Source organism: Anopheles funestus, chromosome X, assembly GCF_943734845.2.
Source record: "Anopheles funestus chromosome X, idAnoFuneDA-416_04, whole genome shotgun sequence".
Taxonomy (NCBI): Eukaryota; Metazoa; Arthropoda; class Insecta; order Diptera; family Culicidae; genus Anopheles; species Anopheles funestus.
The window spans coordinates 11,602,269-11,624,456 of record NC_064597.1 but is presented as its reverse complement, the minus strand read 5'-3'; the positions used below and the strand labels follow the sequence as shown (position 1 = coordinate 11,624,456).

At 42.0% G+C, this 22,188-nt stretch overlaps 1 protein-coding gene and 1 long non-coding RNA gene across 3 annotated transcripts in view; both read left to right on the top strand.

Moving 5' to 3' along the window:
• Positions 1-22,188, top strand: part of LOC125774699 (uncharacterized) — a 239,462-nt gene that overhangs the window by 162,914 nt on the left and 54,360 nt on the right. The gene's annotated exons all lie outside the window — the stretch shown is intronic.
• Positions 12,536-22,188, top strand: part of LOC125774640 (uncharacterized) — a 46,528-nt gene continuing 36,875 nt past the window's right edge. Inside the window, exons 1-2 of one of the 2 annotated variants that reach the window (XR_007421088.1) lie at positions 12,536-12,599; positions 13,686-13,725. Coding sequence is in view for 1 of the 2 variants with exons in the window: in XM_049444761.1 (XP_049300718.1) it covers positions 13,715-13,725 (11 nt within the window). In the remaining variant the exon portion in view is untranslated. Of the gene's footprint in view, positions 12,600-13,508; positions 13,726-22,188 lie in introns of those variants that run through there. The other variant, XM_049444761.1, reaches the window with a different exon arrangement.

Here is a 22,188-nt window from a genome sequence, read left to right as displayed (position 1 = left end):
AGTGATGACCACTCATCCTTTGGCAGGATAGTTAAAGCACACACAGGTTAAAAGCTGGCCAAGCTTAACCAGTTGGCCCCAGGAGAATGATTTAAAATCTAATAGATCTTCGTCGATGTTTTCTTTACCTCGTGTTGTGTGGGAAGGTTTTTTTTGTCTGTCTCCTGCCACTATTTTCTATACTGCTTAGTTCACGAGAAGAAGGGGAAAATATCCTTCACATCAAAGCGGCGGTAATCCTTCGTCAGATGTCTTGGTCAGTGACTGCCTTTCCCAAAAACGGACCCATTTAAGTCGATACCGATACGGTCAGCATACGGTTATGGGATTTTGGCACTGGCTTCCCTCTCCATGTACTCCCATTCCAAGGTTTGTTGGAAGAAGACTAAAAGGTAAGTCCGCTGTTCTACTTAATATATCAGTTTTCTTCAGAGGACGACGATTTATAGGCGCGACATGGCTACTACCGCACTTTATTATCCTTCCAGCAGCGGGTTGCAATTCGTTCAACAACCGATCCAACGAGGGGAACCGTTGGCTGATAAATTTGACCATAGGGAATAAACCTAAATCAACCACACATTATAAATAAAAACGGAATCGAATCAGGAATTGTTCAGTTCACCTCGAACAGGAAAGATGTTTTATTTATTTCGTTTCTCCAACTGATACGGTGATCATCGATTGTTTTCCTTTTTTTCTGCTGCCATCCAATACAACGAGAGGGTATTTTTATTTGCAGCTTATACGAAAAAAAAATCGTTATGATCATGTACTAAACGATTCCCTTTATTTTTATTGTCACTTCAAATGAAGGGAATCCCTTGCTTTGTGGGGTTGTAGGTGGTAAGAAAAGCAGAAACAGTACTTCTGGCTTCTCAGCATAGAAAAAAAAACAGGTGAAAATAAAACACAAAACGGAAACTGGTTCGTTGTCGTGATCATTATCGTGATGCTTAGCTCAGCTCTCCAACAAAACGGAGAAGAATAAAAACAAAACAAAACGAAAAAAAAACAAAGGACACAAATCAACGCAACCTTTGAACGGTAATGTGTCGTTGGTGAATGATAATTTAATGCGATTTTGATAAAGTCAAGTAGGTTAAATTATGATAGATTTATTATTGCTGATAGTGACTGTTGCGTTGCTGATTTATTGGCTCACCGTTGTTAGAAACACGGGGGTAGGAGCGAATGTTGTCCGTTCGCTCGGGAATCCTGGGAAAATGATTCGCCTAATAAACGCTGAATTCGACACTGGATGGTGGGTGATAATATAAATACCTGCCAAAACTGATTGCTGAACTGATGCTTGGAAAGGTGTGGACACAATATTATAAATTTGGCTAAAACGTTAGAAAACCAACCACCAGCTAGCGTCTAACGTCTTCGTACATTTGGTTGATACTACTACTACTTGTACGCCTACATGTATGCAATCAGCTGTACAATGAAGCGTGCTTTATAAAGGATTTCTTTTTCTTCGTGTACGATTTTTTTTTATCCAACTAAAAAATATTATTGGTAAACAAAGTGTGCTTTGCGCGTGTATGTATGAACTCTTCTAATGGCTTTAAATTTAAGGATAAGGATACTCGAGAAGAAAGACTTGTACAATTATCAGGAAGGTAGCGTTAAGCGAGCGTAAAGTGCAGTTTTCTGCATCCTTCGAGCATATTATCAATCCGAGAATTTTTACCTCCTTCTCGCGTTCTGCTGTACGCTGATTGAAAAGATCCGTTTGGCTAGTTAGGGTAATAGGGAAGGGTCTTGCAAAAAAAAAACCCCCTACTCACCGGATGCAAATTAATTTCCACGTTCGCTTCATCTTCCCTTCAACATAGCGCGGGGGTGGAAACGCTTCGGATAGGATTTCTTCCATCGAATCAATTAAATAGCGCGTGGAGGAAGGGAAATGCGGGCGGTGGGAAGTTCGCTGAGGTTTGAAAGGGTGCGGTGTGTAACACATCCTGTTAATCTCTTTCTTTATTTCGTTCCGTTGCGCGGATTGCACTCGACGAGCGTTCCCATCCAGCCACGGTGAAGCGTCACCGCATACCGATAAATGGAATGGAAAGGAATGGTAAAGCACTTGTACCTTGCTGCCGGTTTTTGGGGGGATGGGAGAAAAAAACTCGACTCGATGGAATAGAAATTCTCGCGTACGGTTAATCGTTCAATGACACAGTCGATAATCGGTTTACGAGCGATATTATATGGAAATGAATTGAAGTTGAACGTTACCCAGACATTTTTCGCTCAGTTATTGAGGATTACAGGTAGGAAGAGATGAGATGATGCGGAGGAAGAGAGGGAAGAGGTAATCTGAGGATGGAAGTTTAACAAGGATGAAGGAAAGAAAAATGCTTTTCAATTTGAATGTAGTAAAAAAGAGTAGATAAGTAAAGGCTAGTAGTACGAGTATTAACGAAAGAGGGCGCCACCGGTAAAGCAGGTGTCTTACCTGATGGAAGCAAATCCGGACATTGTGAAGTGTGGATCGTTCAACGAAATCGAGAGTTTTGCAGTTATTTACTTAAATTGAAATTCTTCTTCATATCCACCAACTCTCATCCCGTCAGCTGTGTCTTACAACAAAAAAAAAGCAAGTAGAGAACACGACCTGCAGGTCCACCTTCAGCTGCCGGTAGGTCGAACATACCCGGCGATTTTGTGGGAATAATAAACCCCCGTTTCCGATGTACGCGCGGGATCGCGAGGTAAGTGGCTCTTGCCCCGTTTTCGGGCTTGACAGTTGAACATCTGTCAAAACAATCGCTCACCGATTTTGACGTAATTGGTGCGGTGAAGCGTGAAATCGGGCATCGGTACCTCGCGACCTGTACGATATGATAGGTATTACTTTGTGATTGTGCAGATGTGTGTGTGTGTGTGTGTGTGTGTGGAGTTCTGGTGTGGGGGTGGAAAACATCAGTTTTTACCGGCTGACGGGCAGGTCAAACTTTAGCGAAGGGATGGTTTGGAAAATTGGAAACGTCATGTGTAGCGTTACTGAGATGGGTACAGGGCTCGCATTAAGGGGAGATTTTTTTGTTGTTGCTGCCTTCAATACTTTGGTCACGCTACTACCGGTTGCTCCTACCATAAATACCGCACCGACGGCACGCGAGTACCGTTTACATCGATGGCTCTATTTCGGGTCGCTGCCTCTCCGGGACAGATGCACACTATACCTGCTGCAGACTATAGCCCGCGCTGCATATGCGCGCGTGGTTGACGCGTGTAACACCGAAAAGATCATTTTTCTAACCGTACCCCACCCCGGAAAGAGGAGTTTTAGAAAATTTACTGACAGCTCACAGATGTTACATAGTGTGCTGCTCACTCCACAGTAAGGTGTTGTTTGACGTGACTGGCCGAACAGTGCTAGTCTAAAGATACCTGACAGATTGTCCGGGGGTTGAAAGAGACCGGTACACGGTGCACGGTGCATCAAAACCGCAACCGATATTGGTGCTCCCCTTGTCTCTCCACACTTCAGAAACCCTCCTCGCCCTGCTACCGGAGGAAACCTGTCTCCCTAACCGGGTGCCCGTTCCGTTCACAGTAACTGGTCGGCAAATTTATCGTTATTAGCGAGTGCGAGTCATGTTTACACATAAAATTTTATGTGTAATTGTTTTAGCGACCGACTGATAGGTTAACTGTCATCCTTATTGGTTCGCTAATGATGGCCGGTGATTAGGGCACAGAGCTATCTTTCGATTGGAATTTCCCGACAAATATGTTGGGGGACGGGGACGGAGTGGACGAGTCCTTACGCCTGATGCTAATATTTACGATAATTAGTAGCACTTGGTATTTGGGAGTAGATGTGTGTTTGTAAATTAATTATTATTGCTATTGCGGTAAGGTTTTATAGCAAGGTTTGAGCGTTGGCGAGTGCATTCGACTGCAATTAAATGACCGGTTGAAGGAGTTGTTGATGTTAGTGATGTTTTATTTGCAAATAGGATATTTTATTACCTTCGGATCAATATATTCATTGAGTGTTTTCTTATGAAATAGTTCATTCCTGACAGCATGCTGTTTTTCTTCAAAATGTAATTTTGATTTTTGGCGACAGAAAAACCAAATTGGAATGAAAAGGAAAGAAAGGAATAAGAAGGAACAAAATAAGTGAAAAAAAGAAAAGAAAGTAACAAAAAGAAACGAAAAGAAACTAAAAGAAACGCAAAAAAATTGAAAGAAACGAAAAAAAAACTGAAAGAAGCGAAAGGAACGAAAGGAACGAAAGAAACAAAAAGCAACGAAAGGAACTAAAGTAACGAAAGGATCTGAAAAGAATAAAAAGCAACGAAAGGAACTAAAGGAACTGGAAAGAACGGAAGAGTTAATTTTTGACACTGTTTTTTTATATTGCTTGATTTGTTTTTTTTTTCTTTGGTTTTAATGGTTTCTTTTTGCAACTTCCCAATAGAATAAGTTTCTTTTCTTTATTTTATTTTATCACCTTTTATTACAAATTTGAATGTTATCAATATCAATATTTTTTTTTTAATTTCCTCTTCTGCCTTTTTTCCAAAACATTTTAATTTATATATTTATTTTTTTGGTATCTTTTTGTCATTTGTTTTTCGACTATTCTCGTTAGTTTTTCTTCATTTTCGCGTTTCTTTTTCATATCTACACCACAATGATTGATTTATATATGTTTATGTTTCTTTTCGTGCGTTCTATCATTGCTTTATACTGTTGAGCGCAACGCTGCTGCGCAACATTTCTTGTTGCGACTCATTTTAATCGCACAACACAACAAGATACAACCATCACGGTGTGACAAACAAACTACGTGCCGACAAAAACCTTTTATGCTGGGAGCATAACATTAATGTAACTGTATGCCAATGAAAAAGTGGGAGTGTCTTCGGCGTATCGCAAAAACGGGGTGGTAGGAAAAACGGTTCACCGGTGCTGGTAGGTTTTGTTTAGTAGCAAAACCCCGGAACAAGCGGCGGCTTCAGCACACGTGGATTGGTTGAGGGTTTGGAATCGTTTTTGCCGCGAGTTTTCCTTTTTCCCTTTTCTTTTTGTTTGCTGCATTTGTATGGTGTTTTCTCTTTGCTTCTCTTTCTTTTTTTGTTTTTTTTTTGGTTTTGTTTGATTTTGGGTTGTTCGTCGATGCGATTGGATGTCGTATCTAGTGTGGATGTGGATTTGTATGTGCGGGTGTTCGCTTGCTGGATGAGTCATCGCGTAAGCATAGCGGTGGCGGTTGGACTGTACCCCGTTCGTTTTTGGGGTGTTGTTGTAGAGGGTATTATGATAAGATGCTTTGCTCAATATGCTATCTTAATTGTGTTTCTTCTCCGCGACTGAGAGTTTAAAATCCGAACCGTGTGTTAGTAATCATAACTTACAAAATATGTTTTTTTTCCCAATTGAACGCTTTATCTATATGATTCGGATTTTAAGTTATGTCCCCTTTTTTTGGATGTTTATATTGTGATTGTATTCTTTTCCACTTCAAACATGGGTATTAAATTTCTTACACCGGTCTGGTTAGTGTCACGCGAATGCGTTTTGTGCGGGACATATGATTTTTGATGAATATTTAAGAACCTTTTTGAATATTTAAGAACGTGTTGTGTACGAGACGGTTATGTTAGAAGGACAATTAGATAGAAAAAAAAACAACCTACAACGGAAAAGCGATCGAGTACACTTCATAAACAAATGTGGTCCACTTAAACTTGGGTGATTTATCTGTTCGACTCGCTTACCATGCCTTAGGTCGTCGGTGTTTTTCGTGGCAATAAATTCTCCACAAAAAAACAGGACCAATCACTTAAAAGTCATGCACACGGGTACTCACGGGTGTGAAATTTAATCCTTTCCAAGGCAGCACACAGTGTTACGCTTGTTGTTACGAATTTTTGTTACTCATTGGAAGGAAGAAATAAAAAACATCCCAACCAAAGCAAAAACTAAGCTAAACAAAGAGCGATAAATCAAGCACCGTTCGTGCGGACACACTGATTTGCCGGGTTTGGAACACTTGGAACACTTCAACGCACGGCAGCGTTTGAAAAGTGGTTCGAGTGGCCGAATGCGGGTAAATCGGATTGCCCAAAATGTTTGTGTTGATTGGGCCGTGTGGCATTCGTCACGTAATGCGATAATTGCTTTCGCCTAGCGTTTTGCTTTCCAATTTCAACTCCGAACGGTTCCTGCAGGGATTGAAGGAAATTGGTGAAATGTGGGGTGGGAAAGCCAGAAAAATAACAACAACAAACAGTTTTATGGACGCGTGTACAACAACCCAACAGAACAAAAACCAACTCTTGGTGGAAATGAAAATTAGTGACGAAAGTGAGACGAAGGGTACAAAACGGGGAAAAGAGGGGGGAAAGTTGGAAACGTTTGGAAAAGAAATTTAATCCTTAACTTTTATTTTTCACACATAATCATTTCTTTTCATGTGTATCACACTTTTTTCTTTTTTATTTTTTGTTCGTCAAGAGAAGGAAAAAATGGTCGTAATTTTTCCATTCCACAACATGACGTTTATTTTCTTAACCGATGCAGAAAAATGAGATATGCGAAAGGATAAACAAACAGTAATGGCACGTGAACACCACGTACGGTTGAACGGTATACGGTTGCACGTGTCACGCCTCCCACCCTCACATAACGTCCAAACCCATAGATAACCGCACTGACCACTGACACAGTTGGGAAGGAAAAGAACGGTTCTGTTGCGCATCGGGAAACATGTGGGAAAATGTGATTAATTTCCCATCTTTGCCACCGCACGGGAAGTTAATCGTTCCGAGCCAAGTATTGGCTGCTGTCTGGTGCATTATTATTTGCATGTTAATTCGATGGAAAAACATAAGGATTATTGTAACACTCCGTGTGCCGTGCCTTCTTCATGCACACGAGAGCGTGTAAAGCGTGCGGTTGATACACGGTTGAATTACAAACGCGCCCGCTTGTGCGGCTTGGTTGTTTTCCTTACGGATTCCGATTTCGCATTCAGGATCACGATCAGTTTCGAGGTTTTTGTTTGGAGCGAAATAAAGAAGATTTTTTGGGAAAAATTAAGCTAGAATTATTGTCATCTTTCTTTGTCCGGAAAATGCGATTTATGTTTACACGCTACTTGACTGAATGTGAGTTTTCTTTTTAATGATTTTTCCGACACGTACTTTGAATATATTTCCCTGCGACTTTTTCTCTTTCTACACGTGCACGTGGAGAAGCAATTCTCCACTGGAATTGTATCTTAAAAATAGACAACAATACCTTTCCTAACCCCTTTCTGCATCATTAAAGAGACTCACTCACTAGAAAGCCCGATTTTAGCCCAACTCCATCAAACTGAAGTTCGGGGGTATTGCTTCATCGTTGTATTTTTTTTTCGTACAACCGAAACGATGACACATTGCTTTATGCCGTTCTCGATGAGGCGAAGAAAAACTGTCCCTAGTTGACACCTCATACATCAAGTTCAATTAAGAATGTCTGCAGGCGCGTTTTTTTTTTGGATTTTGCTCGAGAACGAAAGGAAAAACGAATGAAGGGTACCGATGACTATTGGAGAGATATTGCTCAATTTCTTTAGTCTATCAGTTTTTACGCTTTTTTTTTATTTTAGTTTTTCATTTGCTGTTTGGGTTTCATTTTTGTAGAGAATATTAGTAATTTAATATTAAAATAAACAGTATTATTCTAATAGTATCTTCATAGGGTACTACAGAAAATTTAAAATCACCAGCATCTCCACAAAGACCGCTGAAACCATTGCTAAACGATTAAACAATTCCCGATTTAAAATCTCAGGTAAAGCGATGGATAGTAAATCATCTTTCCGGTCGTATCTATCTAATTTTCCTAATCGAAATCAACATACCGTACCGTAAAGTTTCTTCCTTTCTAATCCTTATTAATTACCTAAGCACTCGCAAACACGTTACAGCTCCAGAGGTTTACTTTCGGGCGAAAGTGCAAACAAACTCTCACACAACACCGTCACCTTCACCTCTGGCTCAGTCTCTGGAGCACGGCGATTTTGGGGAATCGTCTCAACAGGACAGGGGACGAGGTAGAAGAGCAAAAAGAAATGGTTCTCTATTTTTGGCCTCGCATCACTCAATAAATTAATTAGTGCCGAACAGTAAATCTAGCAACGCTCCTACCTCTGTTACTGCTTGCCAGCTAGGTGTTGTCGTACAGTGATTCCCCTTCGTCATTTTCCAATTTTATTACCACACTAGAAAAGCGGTAAGATGGAAGCGAAACACGTAGCGGAAGTGGAATGGTAAATGACTTAGTGTGCGACTTATCGCAGGGGCTCAAATTGAAATTAACATGATAATTCATCGTTCGGTTTAGCTTGCCACAGTCTATCGCAAGCCACCACATACAGCCGCGCCCGCGGTGCGGCGATGGAATGCGAGGTAGCGAGCTCCAGTCTCCCCGTTCTTCGAGCCCATTAATCACGCACCGAGCGACGATTCGTTATCCTGTTGGTGTAATTTTTTTTCCCCCGTTTTCGACATTCGACATCCGATGGGTTGTGAGAAGCTGTGGCAGGTTTAGGGATTTTTCTCTTGGCACACGTCATTAACCATAGCAGAGGATTGGAGCAAAACATACAAAGTGTGTGTGAGAGAGAGAGAGAGATCAACGATCACGATCCTGACAGGAAGGACGTTTTGTTGCCTCTTCGTTTAATACGTGTTAGCTTGCCATCGAAACAGACAAGGTACAGGGTGTACAGGAGTATTTGACTTATGGCTTCTGCCACGGTTAACTTCGGGTGAAGGTTAATCATTTACAATTCGTGTTCTGTACATGGATAGAGATGAAAAGTTATTTTAAAGAAATGGTATGTTACCGCTCCAATACATGATCTGTAGACGTACGGTTCCAGATTAGGTTAATGGATCTATCTGGATTTTGGATCTAAGTTACACCGACATCTATCAAAAAAATGACGATTACTGAACGTGACCATATGGTTAGTTAGCTCGTGCTGCTGGTAGATTCAATACCACATCCGATAATTCGTTGGATAGAGAGCATTAGCATGGCATTTATGGCTCACACACTATTCCGAATCCAATCATCCATTTGTCTGGATGTTGTTTGTTCATTCCTAACGTTTGTACTGAGCACGAGATGATCTGACAAATAATACTGAGAACTTTATGATCTTCACTTCTACTGAAAACTTGGGAGCTATGTCTATCTTTATCTATAGGAATTCTGATGCATTCAAGTTTGGGACAAGTCACAATAATAGAAAACATCATTAGACAATTATTGAGTTATGTCTATTGGGAATTGTTTTCCTAATTAAGCTCAGGACATCCTTAGAATTTCTTTAGCAGGACATGGATATGGAGAACAATATGGTTCATAAGGTCTCATCCTTCGTCTAAAGATATTAAGTTCTAGAGATCTAAATTCTTGAGAGAGATGCCATCATCCTCATTCTTGTTGGAACCTATGGAGGGTTACTCACTGGTAATACAGGTAATAAGGACCTACAAACAAAACAAGGTCAGGTAAATCCTTGGAGTTCTTGACGACTTATTTTGACTACGCTTTATAGCATTAGTTCCTGAGGATTGAAAAAGGGTATTCTCAAGCTAACCGAATTTCTCAGGCTATCCTTGTACCAAGGATATATTTGTGAGTACATTGAGTAAACAAACAAAACTTGTTGTATACACGCAAAAGGTGAATGCGTGACTACTTCGACAATGATATCTGTAAAATATCTTCATTGTATTAAACCTATTTTCCGTAAGCTGTAATGGATATGTTTGTTTCCATTACCCAAACTTTTGACACCTCCTGTACTTCCCCCGGGTGAGCGATATCAACAATCAGCAATTGACACGAACTTCCGCCCAGATCACATCAAACATCGCAACCCCGTGCCTTACCAGTTCATCTGTAACGCCCTTCACGTGGCTTTTCCGGACGGTCGAAACCCACCGCAATGGTGGCAGTTGCATCAAAACTCCGCGTGACTTCTACCGGTGTGGCGGGCGAACTTCTTCCCATACGCAAGGGATTACAACGGCAAACGGTACGCCCGGGTGCTGCGGGTTGGCGCATGCTAATGTCCGTCCGTCGGCGGAAGCCTATCACTCAAACGTAACAAACACACAAGTTAAAATAAAAACACACTAAGCCGCTCATGAGCCGCGTGTCAAATAGATGAATTTTAAACGCCCGGTTATGCTGTTTTAAAGTTTACACGTAAGATTAGCGATGTTATTTTTTTCCCCCCCACTGTACGGGTAAGGATAGCGAAAGTGTGCTTCCGGTTTTTGATTTTCTGCCGGGACGGGCGTTGGCGTGTGCCTTGGCATGATGGCCAACGGCATGCTACACGGAGCGAAAGGATTGTAAACCCTGGAAGCCCAACGGACGGGGTGTTTAGGCGGAGGTTTCGCGACAAAACAATTGACCGGTTGATGGCAAAACAATGGCGGTAAAGGGACACACGGGTGAGCACGTGTACGCCCGCATTCCGCCCAGAGGCTTGGTTAAAAAAGGGTTCTTCTAGCAAAACCTAGGAAAGATACAGCTGTCATCAAGCGTAAGGCCGATGTTCATCAGCGGAAGTATTAGCGTACTGCCAAGAGTATAGTGTTGCAAGCGTGTACGTTGTACGAGTTGGTATCAGTCTCACTATCCCACCCCATTGAAATCTTAGTTCCAACGCGTGAAAGTGGCCCAACACGTATAATTCAACATGCTTCGAATGACCATTCATTACGCATTGGGTTGTTGCTCATTCCTCCCTTCTAGATGATAATTATTGGGATAAATGTTCGAAAATTGACAGCACCCATACCAATACCAACGCTAGCACGCTGGAAGAGCACAAAGTAGAGTAGATCTCTCAACCTCACTCGAACGTAACGACCCCGGACTGATGGTTATTTAATGTTGCTTCACCACATCGTTCCAGCTACCTGAGCTGGACCTGCAGCCAGTCTAATCTGATTTAAAATCTCGAAAAACTTCGTGCTCAATGTTTGGAAGCATTGACTAACGTGCACTTGGAAGGAAAACCGGTAATGCGAATTAGCACGTAATGGAAGGTGGAAACAGGTTGACCCTTACCGGTAATACATACACAATAGAACACACGAAGAAGTTAAGTCATAAAATTGGGCGCACACTTTATATGCGGTTCCGGAAGTAGTGAGATGATAATGCGCAAAGTACCTCCAAAACCTTGAGGTGTGTGCTTTGAACACTAACATTATTATCGATTATGTCACGTCTCGTTACACACATATACACCAGCTGTCATCGATGGCTTTAATATCCAACGCAATTCTGGAGCGGCTAGAGACTTCCACAATAGCTGATTGAGCTTTGAGAATTACGGATTAGGAAGGTGTGTTTCTATGCGTTTTTGCTGGAACTCTTGAGCTCCATATTCCCACGGGTACTCCTGTGTGCGGGAACGCACAGCAAAGTACATCATCAAGCACTTCTCAATAAATTCCTACGCTTTTATGTTGCATTTGCGGGTGTCTATGGAACATCAAAACCAAATCCCCCAAAAAGAAAAAAAGGATTCCTGACAGACTCTATTGAGCACCTTTATAGGTACCTATACCCTGAAGTAGGGACACTTTCTCACACAATTTAAATCCTCTGACCCCTTTTTTGGTGAAACTTATGTGAGAGGGGCATTCACAACGGAACCTCTTTCACCAGGTTCTACAGGTGGTTGTAACGTATTCCCCCAGGGGTTTGGTAACACTCTGACAACATTAATCCAGTCATTGACCCACAATTGTCGGGACATTCGGGATCACCTTACGGTTGCAGGAGGTTCTGCAATTGCGCGACAGCGTGTTAGGCTCACCGCCGAGATTGTAGGAGCGCATTGCCCTTTTCCGTAGGTCGAAGCCTGGGAAAAAACTAGCAAACCTTGGCTTGATACCCTTAAAAACGGATTAATTTTGGGGACGGAGAAAAGCAAGTGACGACATGTGTCACCTTTTTTTGGGAGTAGCTCTTCAAGGATACCGTAAATAAATAAAATAAGAAAAGGTTCTTTTTATGTAACTATTTACCAAAGCATTTATTTCTTTCTTTAAACTTCTTTATGTAATTGTTATGTTATTTAAATTACTAAAGAAACTCTTCTTCTTCTTTATTTTCTTCTTCTTCTTTCCTCCTCTCCTTCTCCTCCTCTTCCTCTTCCTCCTCCTCCTCCTCCTCCTCCTCCTCTTCCTCTTCCTCCTCCTCCTCCTCCTCTTCCTCCTCCTCCTCCTCCTCCTCCTCCTCCTCCTCCTCCTCCTCCTCCTCCTCCTCCTCCTCCTCCTCCTCCTCCTCCTCCTCCTCCTCCTCCTCCTCCTCCTCCTCCTCCTCTTCTTCTTGGCGTAACGACCTCTGAGGTCATGCCGGCCATTTCTGGCTTACCAGATTTATTTTACCACGTAGTCGGATAGTCGGTCCTTGCTACGGAGGGACGGTCCTGATAGGATTTGATCCCCGGTCCTGCCGTGTGGACCGGCACCGTTTACCACATACACCACCGGGCCGCCCCAACATTTAAAAAGATTCATTTAAGTCGAATTGATTATTATAAGGTTAAGTATATTTTGTTTGATTTCCAGTTTTTCTAAAGCTTGTACTGAGCTTAAACTCACCTTCAAAAGAAGCAGCTTGTAAGGACAGTTAATTTTCCGGTATATTCTCATCGTTTCAGGGTACGGTTAACCATGTCTAGTGTTTTTTTTGTGTTGGGTCACTACCCAATACACTCCTCTCATCCCTCTAGTAACTTCTTCTTACGACTGGATTAATTTATTATGCAAACGGTTACGATGTTCCGGATGGCTTGCCACTAAACGCAGGTTCACCGTTTTGTTCCATCTTGCCGGTGACATCTTCATTCCCCGGCAAACCGTGTCCGGGAATGTCCCTTTGATGATACGGTATTCTGGTGTCCTTTCGCGATTTTGTGGCTAGCCTGACTTTGATCGGTTTTCTCCCTCCCGTAATGAATGTTTTGGGTTCCTCTTTTTTACACAGGATTTTTGAACGAATTTAGAACTGCTTTAGTGTTACTTGATGTCATTCGAAGCAATGGTACTTTATTTGCGTCCGTTTCCCCAGGTTTCGTCGTCTACTGAGCGCATTTACTTCAATGGCGCGGGTGACTTGAAGGCTATTGAAGCGAGGAAATCATTCCGTAACAAGCAACGAAAGGCAACAAGCCTTCGAGGCGCCCTTTTATCAGCGAAGTTATTCCTTCAAACTTCTTAAGCGGTGAAGGCTCTTTTTACTTTTCTTAGCAGACAACAGCAAAAAAAAAGAGAAACAGTATCGAACCAGAAGGAGAGGGTTAATACTTTAATAAATTAAACCTCGCACTCACAGTGGGAAAGGCAATAATAACACATTAAGCTCGAACAAATCGGGGTAGTCCCTTTTTTTAATGTGTTTTTCTTCTTAAACTGTTTACCTTTTATTTTGCCCCACTGAATGCATGGCTTGTATGGATGATATTGATTGAACTGTTTTCCAAGTGTCACCGCACATCTACATCCATCTCTCAGCTTGTGTTTGTTTCTCCTCGTTTTTTAGAAGATGATAATTTGTTAACAAAAATAAACACAACCTAATTATACCCGATTGAATTCATCCTATCCCTTTTTTTCTTCTTTTTGCAGAATCCAGCCTGAATGTGAACTAATTTTGGATGAAAAAAAGGTAAGAGAAAACAAAACATAACCTCAACCTGACGGATGGTTAGCGTTCCCACCGTGCAGTTAATATTAATATTCGCCAACATAACTCAACCTCGTACCGATTTGCGTCCAGCTTTGGGGTGGGAGGGTTTTTTAAAAACTCGACACAACGGCTGCAATAATAGAGAACAGTGACACGAATCACGCGCATTTTTAGCACTATTTTCTTTAACTCACCCTTTCTGTTTTGTTTTATCATTTCCACGTTCATCGGTGGGATGGGTTTATTTCGCTCTTTCTTGCTCAATTTTCCTCTTCAATTTTCGAAGCACAAAAGCTACGGTTTGAGTGTTTTATTTATTCAATTTATTTTGTTGCGCTAATGGTAACATCACCAAAAAAAGGGGGTAGAAATTTTCCGAATTTCTGAAGTAGGCGAATGACTTCAAAGACACATCTCCGAAGACACGAGCCAGGGGGACATTTAGGGCGGATTAAGAAAAAAAAGCAGACAATTGCCTTAATGCAAAAATATGAAAGGATGGCGGTGTTTTTCGTGGGCCCCCGGCCCGTAGGGTTGTGGATGGGTAATGTTGATTGTGTAAAACTGGCACACAGTAAAACCTTGATTGTTTCATTATTGTCCGGGCTGCTGATGAACAGTCGCCAAGGACACCTGAGCCAGCCGAAGACGGCATTCAAGAATGTTGGAAAAACGTGGGCACCCATTTTTGTTTTTCATATTGTTTTAGTGTTGAAAGACGTGAAAATGTGTTGTAATGTTTTTAGTCTCTTCTTGTGACAGGCGTTAAGTGTAACTGCATCAAATGATTATGAATGTGGAAAAAAAATTGCACACAATTTCCGCTAATCCTGAATACGGATTTTTATACAAAGATTGGAAAAAGTTTAATGATTTAAAGAGAAAAAGAGAGAGAGAGAAGAAAAAATATATTCTCCTTCTCATTCCGGTTTGATCCATTTCTACCCCCGAAGCGGGAAATTTGTGTATTATTTTCTTTTCCTCCCATTATCCTTTCTTCCCCCATCCCCCCTTCCCTCGCGACTCCTTCAAGCGTCTGCCAAAAAAAACACCCACCTGCACTTTCAGCGAAAAAGGGAAAATGGCACCTTCACCGACGTTTATGGGCCGCAGGGCGATAGGAAAAAGACACTTGCTGCCATGGCTCAATAAACATCCTACTTTATTAGCGGCTTAGTGCCTCATATTGCCCTTTCGTCAGACGGGATAATGAAGAAGGGGAAGGGTGAAACGGTAGAAAAATCCCTCCCAGAAATAGACAATCCGATTTGAATGCGGCCTAATCGGCCCATAAAATTATGATAATAACCCCCCGAAAGAAAAAATAATAATAATAATACCACGCAGTCTCGCATCGTTTCGATAAATCCGCCACCTTTTTGTACGCTTGCGACAACGCTCCCTGTTTCTGTTCCGATTTTGTGCGATTAAACCTGTCCCGCTGGAGGAGAGAAAAATAAAAAGCTCCTAGATGGAGTTTTGTATTTTGTTTTTTTTTCCTTTTTCTTTTTGTTGCTGGGATTTCGATAAAAGTGGGTGCGAAGCGAAAGAAGTGGAGAAACAAAAATAATAAAGGGAGGAAAAAAAGTATCAACACTAACAGACCGACAGGATTTTCTGTTCCGCCTTTGCCTTCAAACGTCGTCACAAACAGGCATCGCACCTTACCATGCTAGTCCTCCCGTGGTGCTGTACCCTTCCTCCCTCATTCCCAAAACAAAACGAATGCGAGAAAACATGCAACATTTTCCCATTGGCGTTTGGTTTTTGGAAAGGATTTTAACAGCAAAAAAAAACAGAACTGTAACGAACGAGTGGAAAAGCAAAACAGAAAGCTGTACAAAAAAGAAACCAAACCTCCAGAACGCATAATCTAATAATTGTTTAGGGACTGTTTCGATACAATTAGGAAAGATCTCGTTCAGTGTGTTTGCCCTTTTTCCAATCGCTGCCCATTTGTTTGTTTCACCTTGTTTCGGTTTTTTTCTTTTTTCTTTTATTTTCACTCAGTGCGATTATCCATCCACCAATCAATTGTTGCTATGGAAATTAAAAAATTAAAGGAAATAATAATATAATAAGATTACAATAAAAATAATTTACAAATTTTGTTACGCTAAAATAATCATTTTAGTCCTTTTAAAAACAAAGCGCCGTAATGTATGCAATCCGGTTGACTCAATAGTAATAATAGAGTGAAACACTTTCCAACGCATGGAAAGCAAACTGTCAACGGCAGGAATCTGTTTCAGCTTCAATTTTGCCGTGTATTCTCCCAATATCCTGCACTGGATGTGTCAAGTGGCCGTGAAAAAGACACAATAGTAGCCGTGATGAAAACTCTTTTCGTTCTGCCTTTTTTTTTGGTTTTGCTTTTCCAAGGGCACACGGGTGTGAAGGGTGAAGATAATTTGTACCACTTGCATACAAGCGCAACACGGCACAAGAAGATCAAGTTTTGGTACCAAACTTTTCGGTGATGATTATCTGGGGTTGAAGAAAAAAATCCCCCCCGTCAGAACAACACCAGCCTGCATCACTTGAGTTGAAGGGCTGAAGAAGCAAAATTGTGGAATAAGTAAGCGGACATTATGTGCTTCTTTTTCCCAAAAAAAAAAAAAAATGCAGGAAGGGTGTGTCTGCAAAAGTAAATAGCAAAAACGTATTTTTGAAATGAAAAAAAAAAAAACTTTTCCAAAGTGTGAAAGGTACTGCTGGTTTCCTCTAGTCGCAGGACTCCCTTTACTCCCTTGCTGTCTCCTTTTCTTTGTTGCCTTCCATTCTTCCAAAAAACCGTGCCAGAGTCAAAGGTACGGGAAACAGCTCAAGTGGCTCGGTGACACTTGAACGGGTGATACCATCACCATCCTCTTTACCCTTTTTTTTTACTTTCGCTTTCATACCGATTCCATGAATGGTAAACTACAACGGCGGTGTGTAATACGAGATCATCACTTGCTTGCGATTTGTGTGACAGAACTGAACAGAAACGAAACAAGAGTTACGCAAAGCGGGAAGGAGCGATAGACATATTTGCAACAGAATAAACCTGAGAGGTGGAGGAGAAGGTGGGGGGACTGGAGGAACTGTCTAATGCAGCACAACATGGTGAAGGACCTCACGAACAACCCAGGCTCAACAAGTCACACCCAAGATAAGTAGACAATGGAGCATCGGGTGATGAAAACCCGTCGAGTACCCTTTGGTCATCTTTGCGGGATTTTTGAGGAAGTAATGGACAAGGGAAGGGAGGGTGTTACACCCGTTTCATGTCGACCTATAGTCTAGCTAGGGTAAATTCTGAGTAGAACAAGCTTCATCAGACTTACCAATAAAGTGTTCCCAATTGATCCCCCGCTAGTACTACGCAGGAAGCGTTCCAGACATAATGAGGTATCTCCAGTGGTCTCTTCCTGCCAATGCCGCAACATGAGAATGTTTTGCCAATGATAAGAATTTGCTTTTTACGCTTTCTACGTATTGATAGAAGGTAAAAAGGGGGAAACGACAAAAATAAAACAGAAGTTTTCTCCGGACTGAACCAAAAAAAAATATATACATATACTTGACACCCTTACGCACCGGTACCGTATTGTTTCCTGAACAGACAAAATACGCGCCAAACTCGTCGAGCGCCAAACGAAGCGGAACCGCGTCCACTCATCGGGGCTTTTGCTCGGTTTGCTCGTTATACGTTTTTGTCGTTTTTTGTCGCGCTTTCCCTCACCTTACCGCCCGATCCGAAACCGATGGTTGCACGTGTTCAAAACCCCGTAAGTCCAAGGACATAACCGGAAGTGTCCGGTGTCCCTCTACCGCTACCGGGTTCGTATCCCTTTTTTTCCCCCTTGGCAGCAAACACGGCCCAAGGAGGAAGCGACCGAGCGGCCCCGAACCAACGCCATATGGTCAATTACGGTCGAGTTGGCTTTGATCGGCTTTAAATCGTTCGCGCGTTTGCACAAGGGGGCACACCAGGGTTTTTTTGGGTGAAGGATGTGGCGAGGTTGCAACGATATGCAACCATTGCCCGCCGGCCACTGGCTAGGGGGATACTGCGCTGCGCAGCAACCCCTCGTAAATTAACTCATCGCAAAACATGCCGCGGAGGGTGAAATGACGGACGTACAATGCGGAAAGGCGAACAACAAACCCATCATCCACAGTACAGCGAAGCGAGAGAGCACCTGGCCACCTGCATTATCCTGCACGGGACGCGAAAGCCATGGACTCTCATATTCATACATGGCTGTGACGCCCTACCGCTGAAAGCAACTATTAAATAAATACTTTAAGTAGTTATTTCATCCTCTCGCGGGTTGTTTTTAGAGGTTTCAGTTTTCCTTCATTTTCACCGCTTGCTTCTTCACCCCATTTCCGTGACCTGCCTGTTGTTATTGGTTACATCGTTTTGGTCCTTTTGTTGCGTAAATCGGCTTCGTCTGCCTAATCGTTACACACACACACACACTTCATCGGCCTGTGAAGAATGAAAAAGTGAACCCGGATCGAGCATTTGTCATACTTTATTTTTCTTACGGAAGAATATTATCGATCCACTTCTGAAGGGTGCTTTATTAATGGGTAGGGAAGTAGTTACAAACGAGGATAAGTAAGAAAGAATCAAACACTTCATACATTTGAACTTTGTATGCTGGTGCATTATAGGTCACGGAATAGTTTTTTTTTATTCGTATTAAATTTTGTTTCATTTGGAATTATTTTTTTATTACTATCCAACAAACACTTGGTTCCAATAAGAACAAATATGTATTCGATACAAAGTACGCTTTAAAAGATATAATAATTAATTCTATTTATATTCTTAAACAAAATTCATATTACTCTTATATGTGAAGTTAAAAAGTTGTCTTTAGACATTACGGACTCCAAAATTCCTTGGATGCCTTGGATTCTTTGGATTCCAGAATACCTTGGAGAATATTGGTTGGCGAATCATTGCCCTTGATTTGCTTAAGGGAGCCTAAGACAAGATTTTTTTTAAAAGCAGGAAATGAAATTAAATAATGTGTTTAAGCATTTTTGGCTTCATTTGAGAAAATAACATGAGAGGAGTTCTTGAGACACTTTTGGTCGAAAGGTCGACACACTTTTTGGACGTCCTGTCGTAAGTTAAAAATAGGGAGGGAATAGAGGAATTCCTGCCGTGAATATTGGAGATCAACAAAAGGGGATCATACTTCTTTTCAAAGTTAATGAGGGTCGTGGGAGGATGTGTAATATTAATAATAGTTGAGGTGTTTGTTTAGTTCGATCTGGATGTATTGCAGAATTGAGGTTCTATGACGTTTGACAGCGATCACTTGTCTTTCGCTCCGAAATTGAGAACATTGAGAATTGAGACAAAATGTACCAACCTGTTATATCTACCTTCCTTTTGCGGCTAATATGCAATCCTTGAAGGATGCTCCTTTCTTTTGCTTCGCTGATTCTATTCTGAACCCATGTCCAGTACACATCTGTGTGGTCAAGAAGTTCGTCTTACTAAATCTTCGCGACATCCAGGACTTAATTTTCGGGATCAACTGCCTTAGTCCATACTCTGCAGAATCTCATTCCTTCTACCTTATGGACGTCCATAGCGTTTAGACCTAGCCAAATAATTCGCAAGTCACTATGGATTGTCTCTGTTTGTCCATTCAATTAGGAATACTGGACGAACTGCTGTGTGAAGAATTTAGTTCATGAAGACAAAAACTATCGCCGTTGAACAAATGCAATTTGTTAATTGCAACGCAATTTAGTATTTAATTTTTTTTTTCATTATTATAAATTATTAAGTTAATTTTAATATTTAATGGATAATATCTTATCATACCTGGAGTTGAACAAAAAAAAAAACACCAACCACACTATTCGTTTGCTCCCATTAATAGCTCCCGAAAGGAAAATGCACCCTTATCGGTTTCGTCAGGGCAACGTACCCCCCCTGGTGTCACTTCACCATTCTTATCTACCCTTCGCCTTCGGTCATCGTAATGCTTCCGCAGGAGGCGTTTGGCGCGATTGCGAATAGCGAGTAGCGTTACATTAAAACGCTCGTAAAACCATCGCCGGGCGGGCATCTGTGATGTAATAGTGGTAGTCATCATAAAAATAATCATAATATGGCGCTCGTAAAAACTTGTCCGACGCTTCGCAGACCGCTACTGCTACTGCAGTGATGCCTACAAAGCGAACCGCCACTGTTTGGAGTACACTTGTTCGGACGGTTATCGTCCCTTTTTCTTTAAGAGAATTGGGGGTAGGTTTGGGGGGTGATGGTGGGTTGCAATGTTTTTTTTCTGTTCTTCTTCTGTCTGATTGAAAACCAGCATTCCAGCCCACGGTCATCCCCCTCCAATCGAGTCAAAGAGAGGGGGGGGGAGAGGGTCAAATTTTACCCCAGGGCAAGCGATTGTAAGACGTTCCAAAGACAAAGCTATACAGTTGCAAATTCTTCTTCCATTCCGAATGGGATGTGCCGGAAGCGTTCGGTTTGATAGCTAGCGGGAGAGAAAAAAAAAGGTATGAAAGCAGATTTATATTTCCCATTCTACCGGGGACCCATCCCTAACTAAGGAAGGGACATCTATACTGGGCAAAGGATAAAGCATTCCAGCAGGCAAATACAGCACAAAAAGAAGGAGAAAAAAAACACAAAACAAACAATTCATTAATCCGTTTAAACGCTATGGAAATGTGGAACAATTTTACGAGTGCTCATAACGTTTTCGCGAACGATACGACCTTCCTACCAGCTTTTCTTCCCTTATGCCCTTTGTTGCATAAACAGACCGGGCGGTGCGTTATTGCAAATCTTTTACGCCTGAAGAATGCATCCACCAGTGCTGCCAGTAAAGTTAATTGCTTAATTTTGCGAAAATACTTGCTGCGAAACGGTACCACCTCGTACCGTTTTTCTAGCACCTTTTTTTCGGGCGGGATACCTCTTGCTTCGGGTTTCTGGAGTCAAGCTTCCGGGCTGGCAGGCAATTTGTGCCCCGGAATCGGAATCAGAAAGGAAAACGGGGAAATGTTTTATTAAATCCCATTTTATAGTACCCAATCCACCGAAATCGATGGGGGAGGAAAAAAACATTGGGTACGGGAAGAACTTGTCTTTGGAATGTCCTTGCCCGTTGGACGTGTTGGACGTGTTGAAGATAACCACGGTGTCAAATGGACAGGGATGAAACGGTCCAGGGAACCCTGGAGCTTCGAGCGTGTGTTCGGGCGAAATCGGAACAGTTGCTAGAATCGTAAAACTGGCACTGACAAAATGGAAACATCATTGAACGTGAATTGGCTTTGTGTTGGATTAGACGTGACTTGAGGAGCAGCATCTTGGGCACTCAATTCAATTAAAGCGTTGGTTGGTGTTTGATTGTAGAAGAAGCGGTACGGTGCGAAAAGGGGGTTAAAACGAAGTTGTTTCCCCCCTCCCGGATAGTGTTGCGTTGAGAATTAATAACCTCAATCTTGGTTCCAGCTTTTCGCAGTAGCGTCAGGATATTCGACTCTTCCCGTTTCTACCTCACATCCACCAAAGTAAACGAGCACAGGAGCATCAAGATATTCGATTCTTCTTTATCTAACGAATACTAGAAAAAAATGGCAGTTATTTTGAGCGCGCTCAACTTCAATACCCTGAGGTGTTGGTGAGTGAGGATCACCTGTCCTGAGGTGAACCTGTTCCGATAGCAGCAAGTGACGGTATTAGTACCCCTTTACCTATTTCCAGTTTTTCTGCGTGAGAATTTCTAACTGGTGTTAGAAAAATTAATGTATGGTAACGGACGAATCTGGCAAACCATTTATCAGCGCACGGTGCATCTTTTTTCCACAGCGAAACTACATTAGCATAATGCATGCCCGGTGCGATCTAACCGTGCTGTCATGGCCATTGTTCCTTTCCGCGTGTTTTTCGGTGGTTGAGTTCCTAAATTATGCCGATCCATCAATCTCGACCATATTGATTCACCCTAGGGATATAGTGCGCTAAGATGTGAGAATATTTAATGAGAGAGACACACACACACATAGACGGAAAGAGGAACAGGGGAAGAAGACAGGTATCAACTGTATCGGAATGACGAACCGTATAAGTTTTATCACCCTTCGTATGAGACAGTTGGCACCCTATTTTTTTTTTCGCCTATCTTCTTTCCAGTAGATGAGCCAACAACCTGTACGGAACAGATCGGTCTATCGTATTTGCATAACACAGAGCAGCATGCGTTGTGGAATCATCACTTCAGCGCGGTGTTGAAGCTTTCCTTCAGTAGTTCCCACCGAGATTGTTCACCCTTTTTTCGGACACATCCGAGTGCAAACGACTTTTCGTTTTGGTACCTTTTCTTCACTCACAGGACCCGTCGCCGGCATAATTCGATGCTTGTGTTCCCTGTTTAATGCTCTCTCATCCGTCATGGTGTTTGG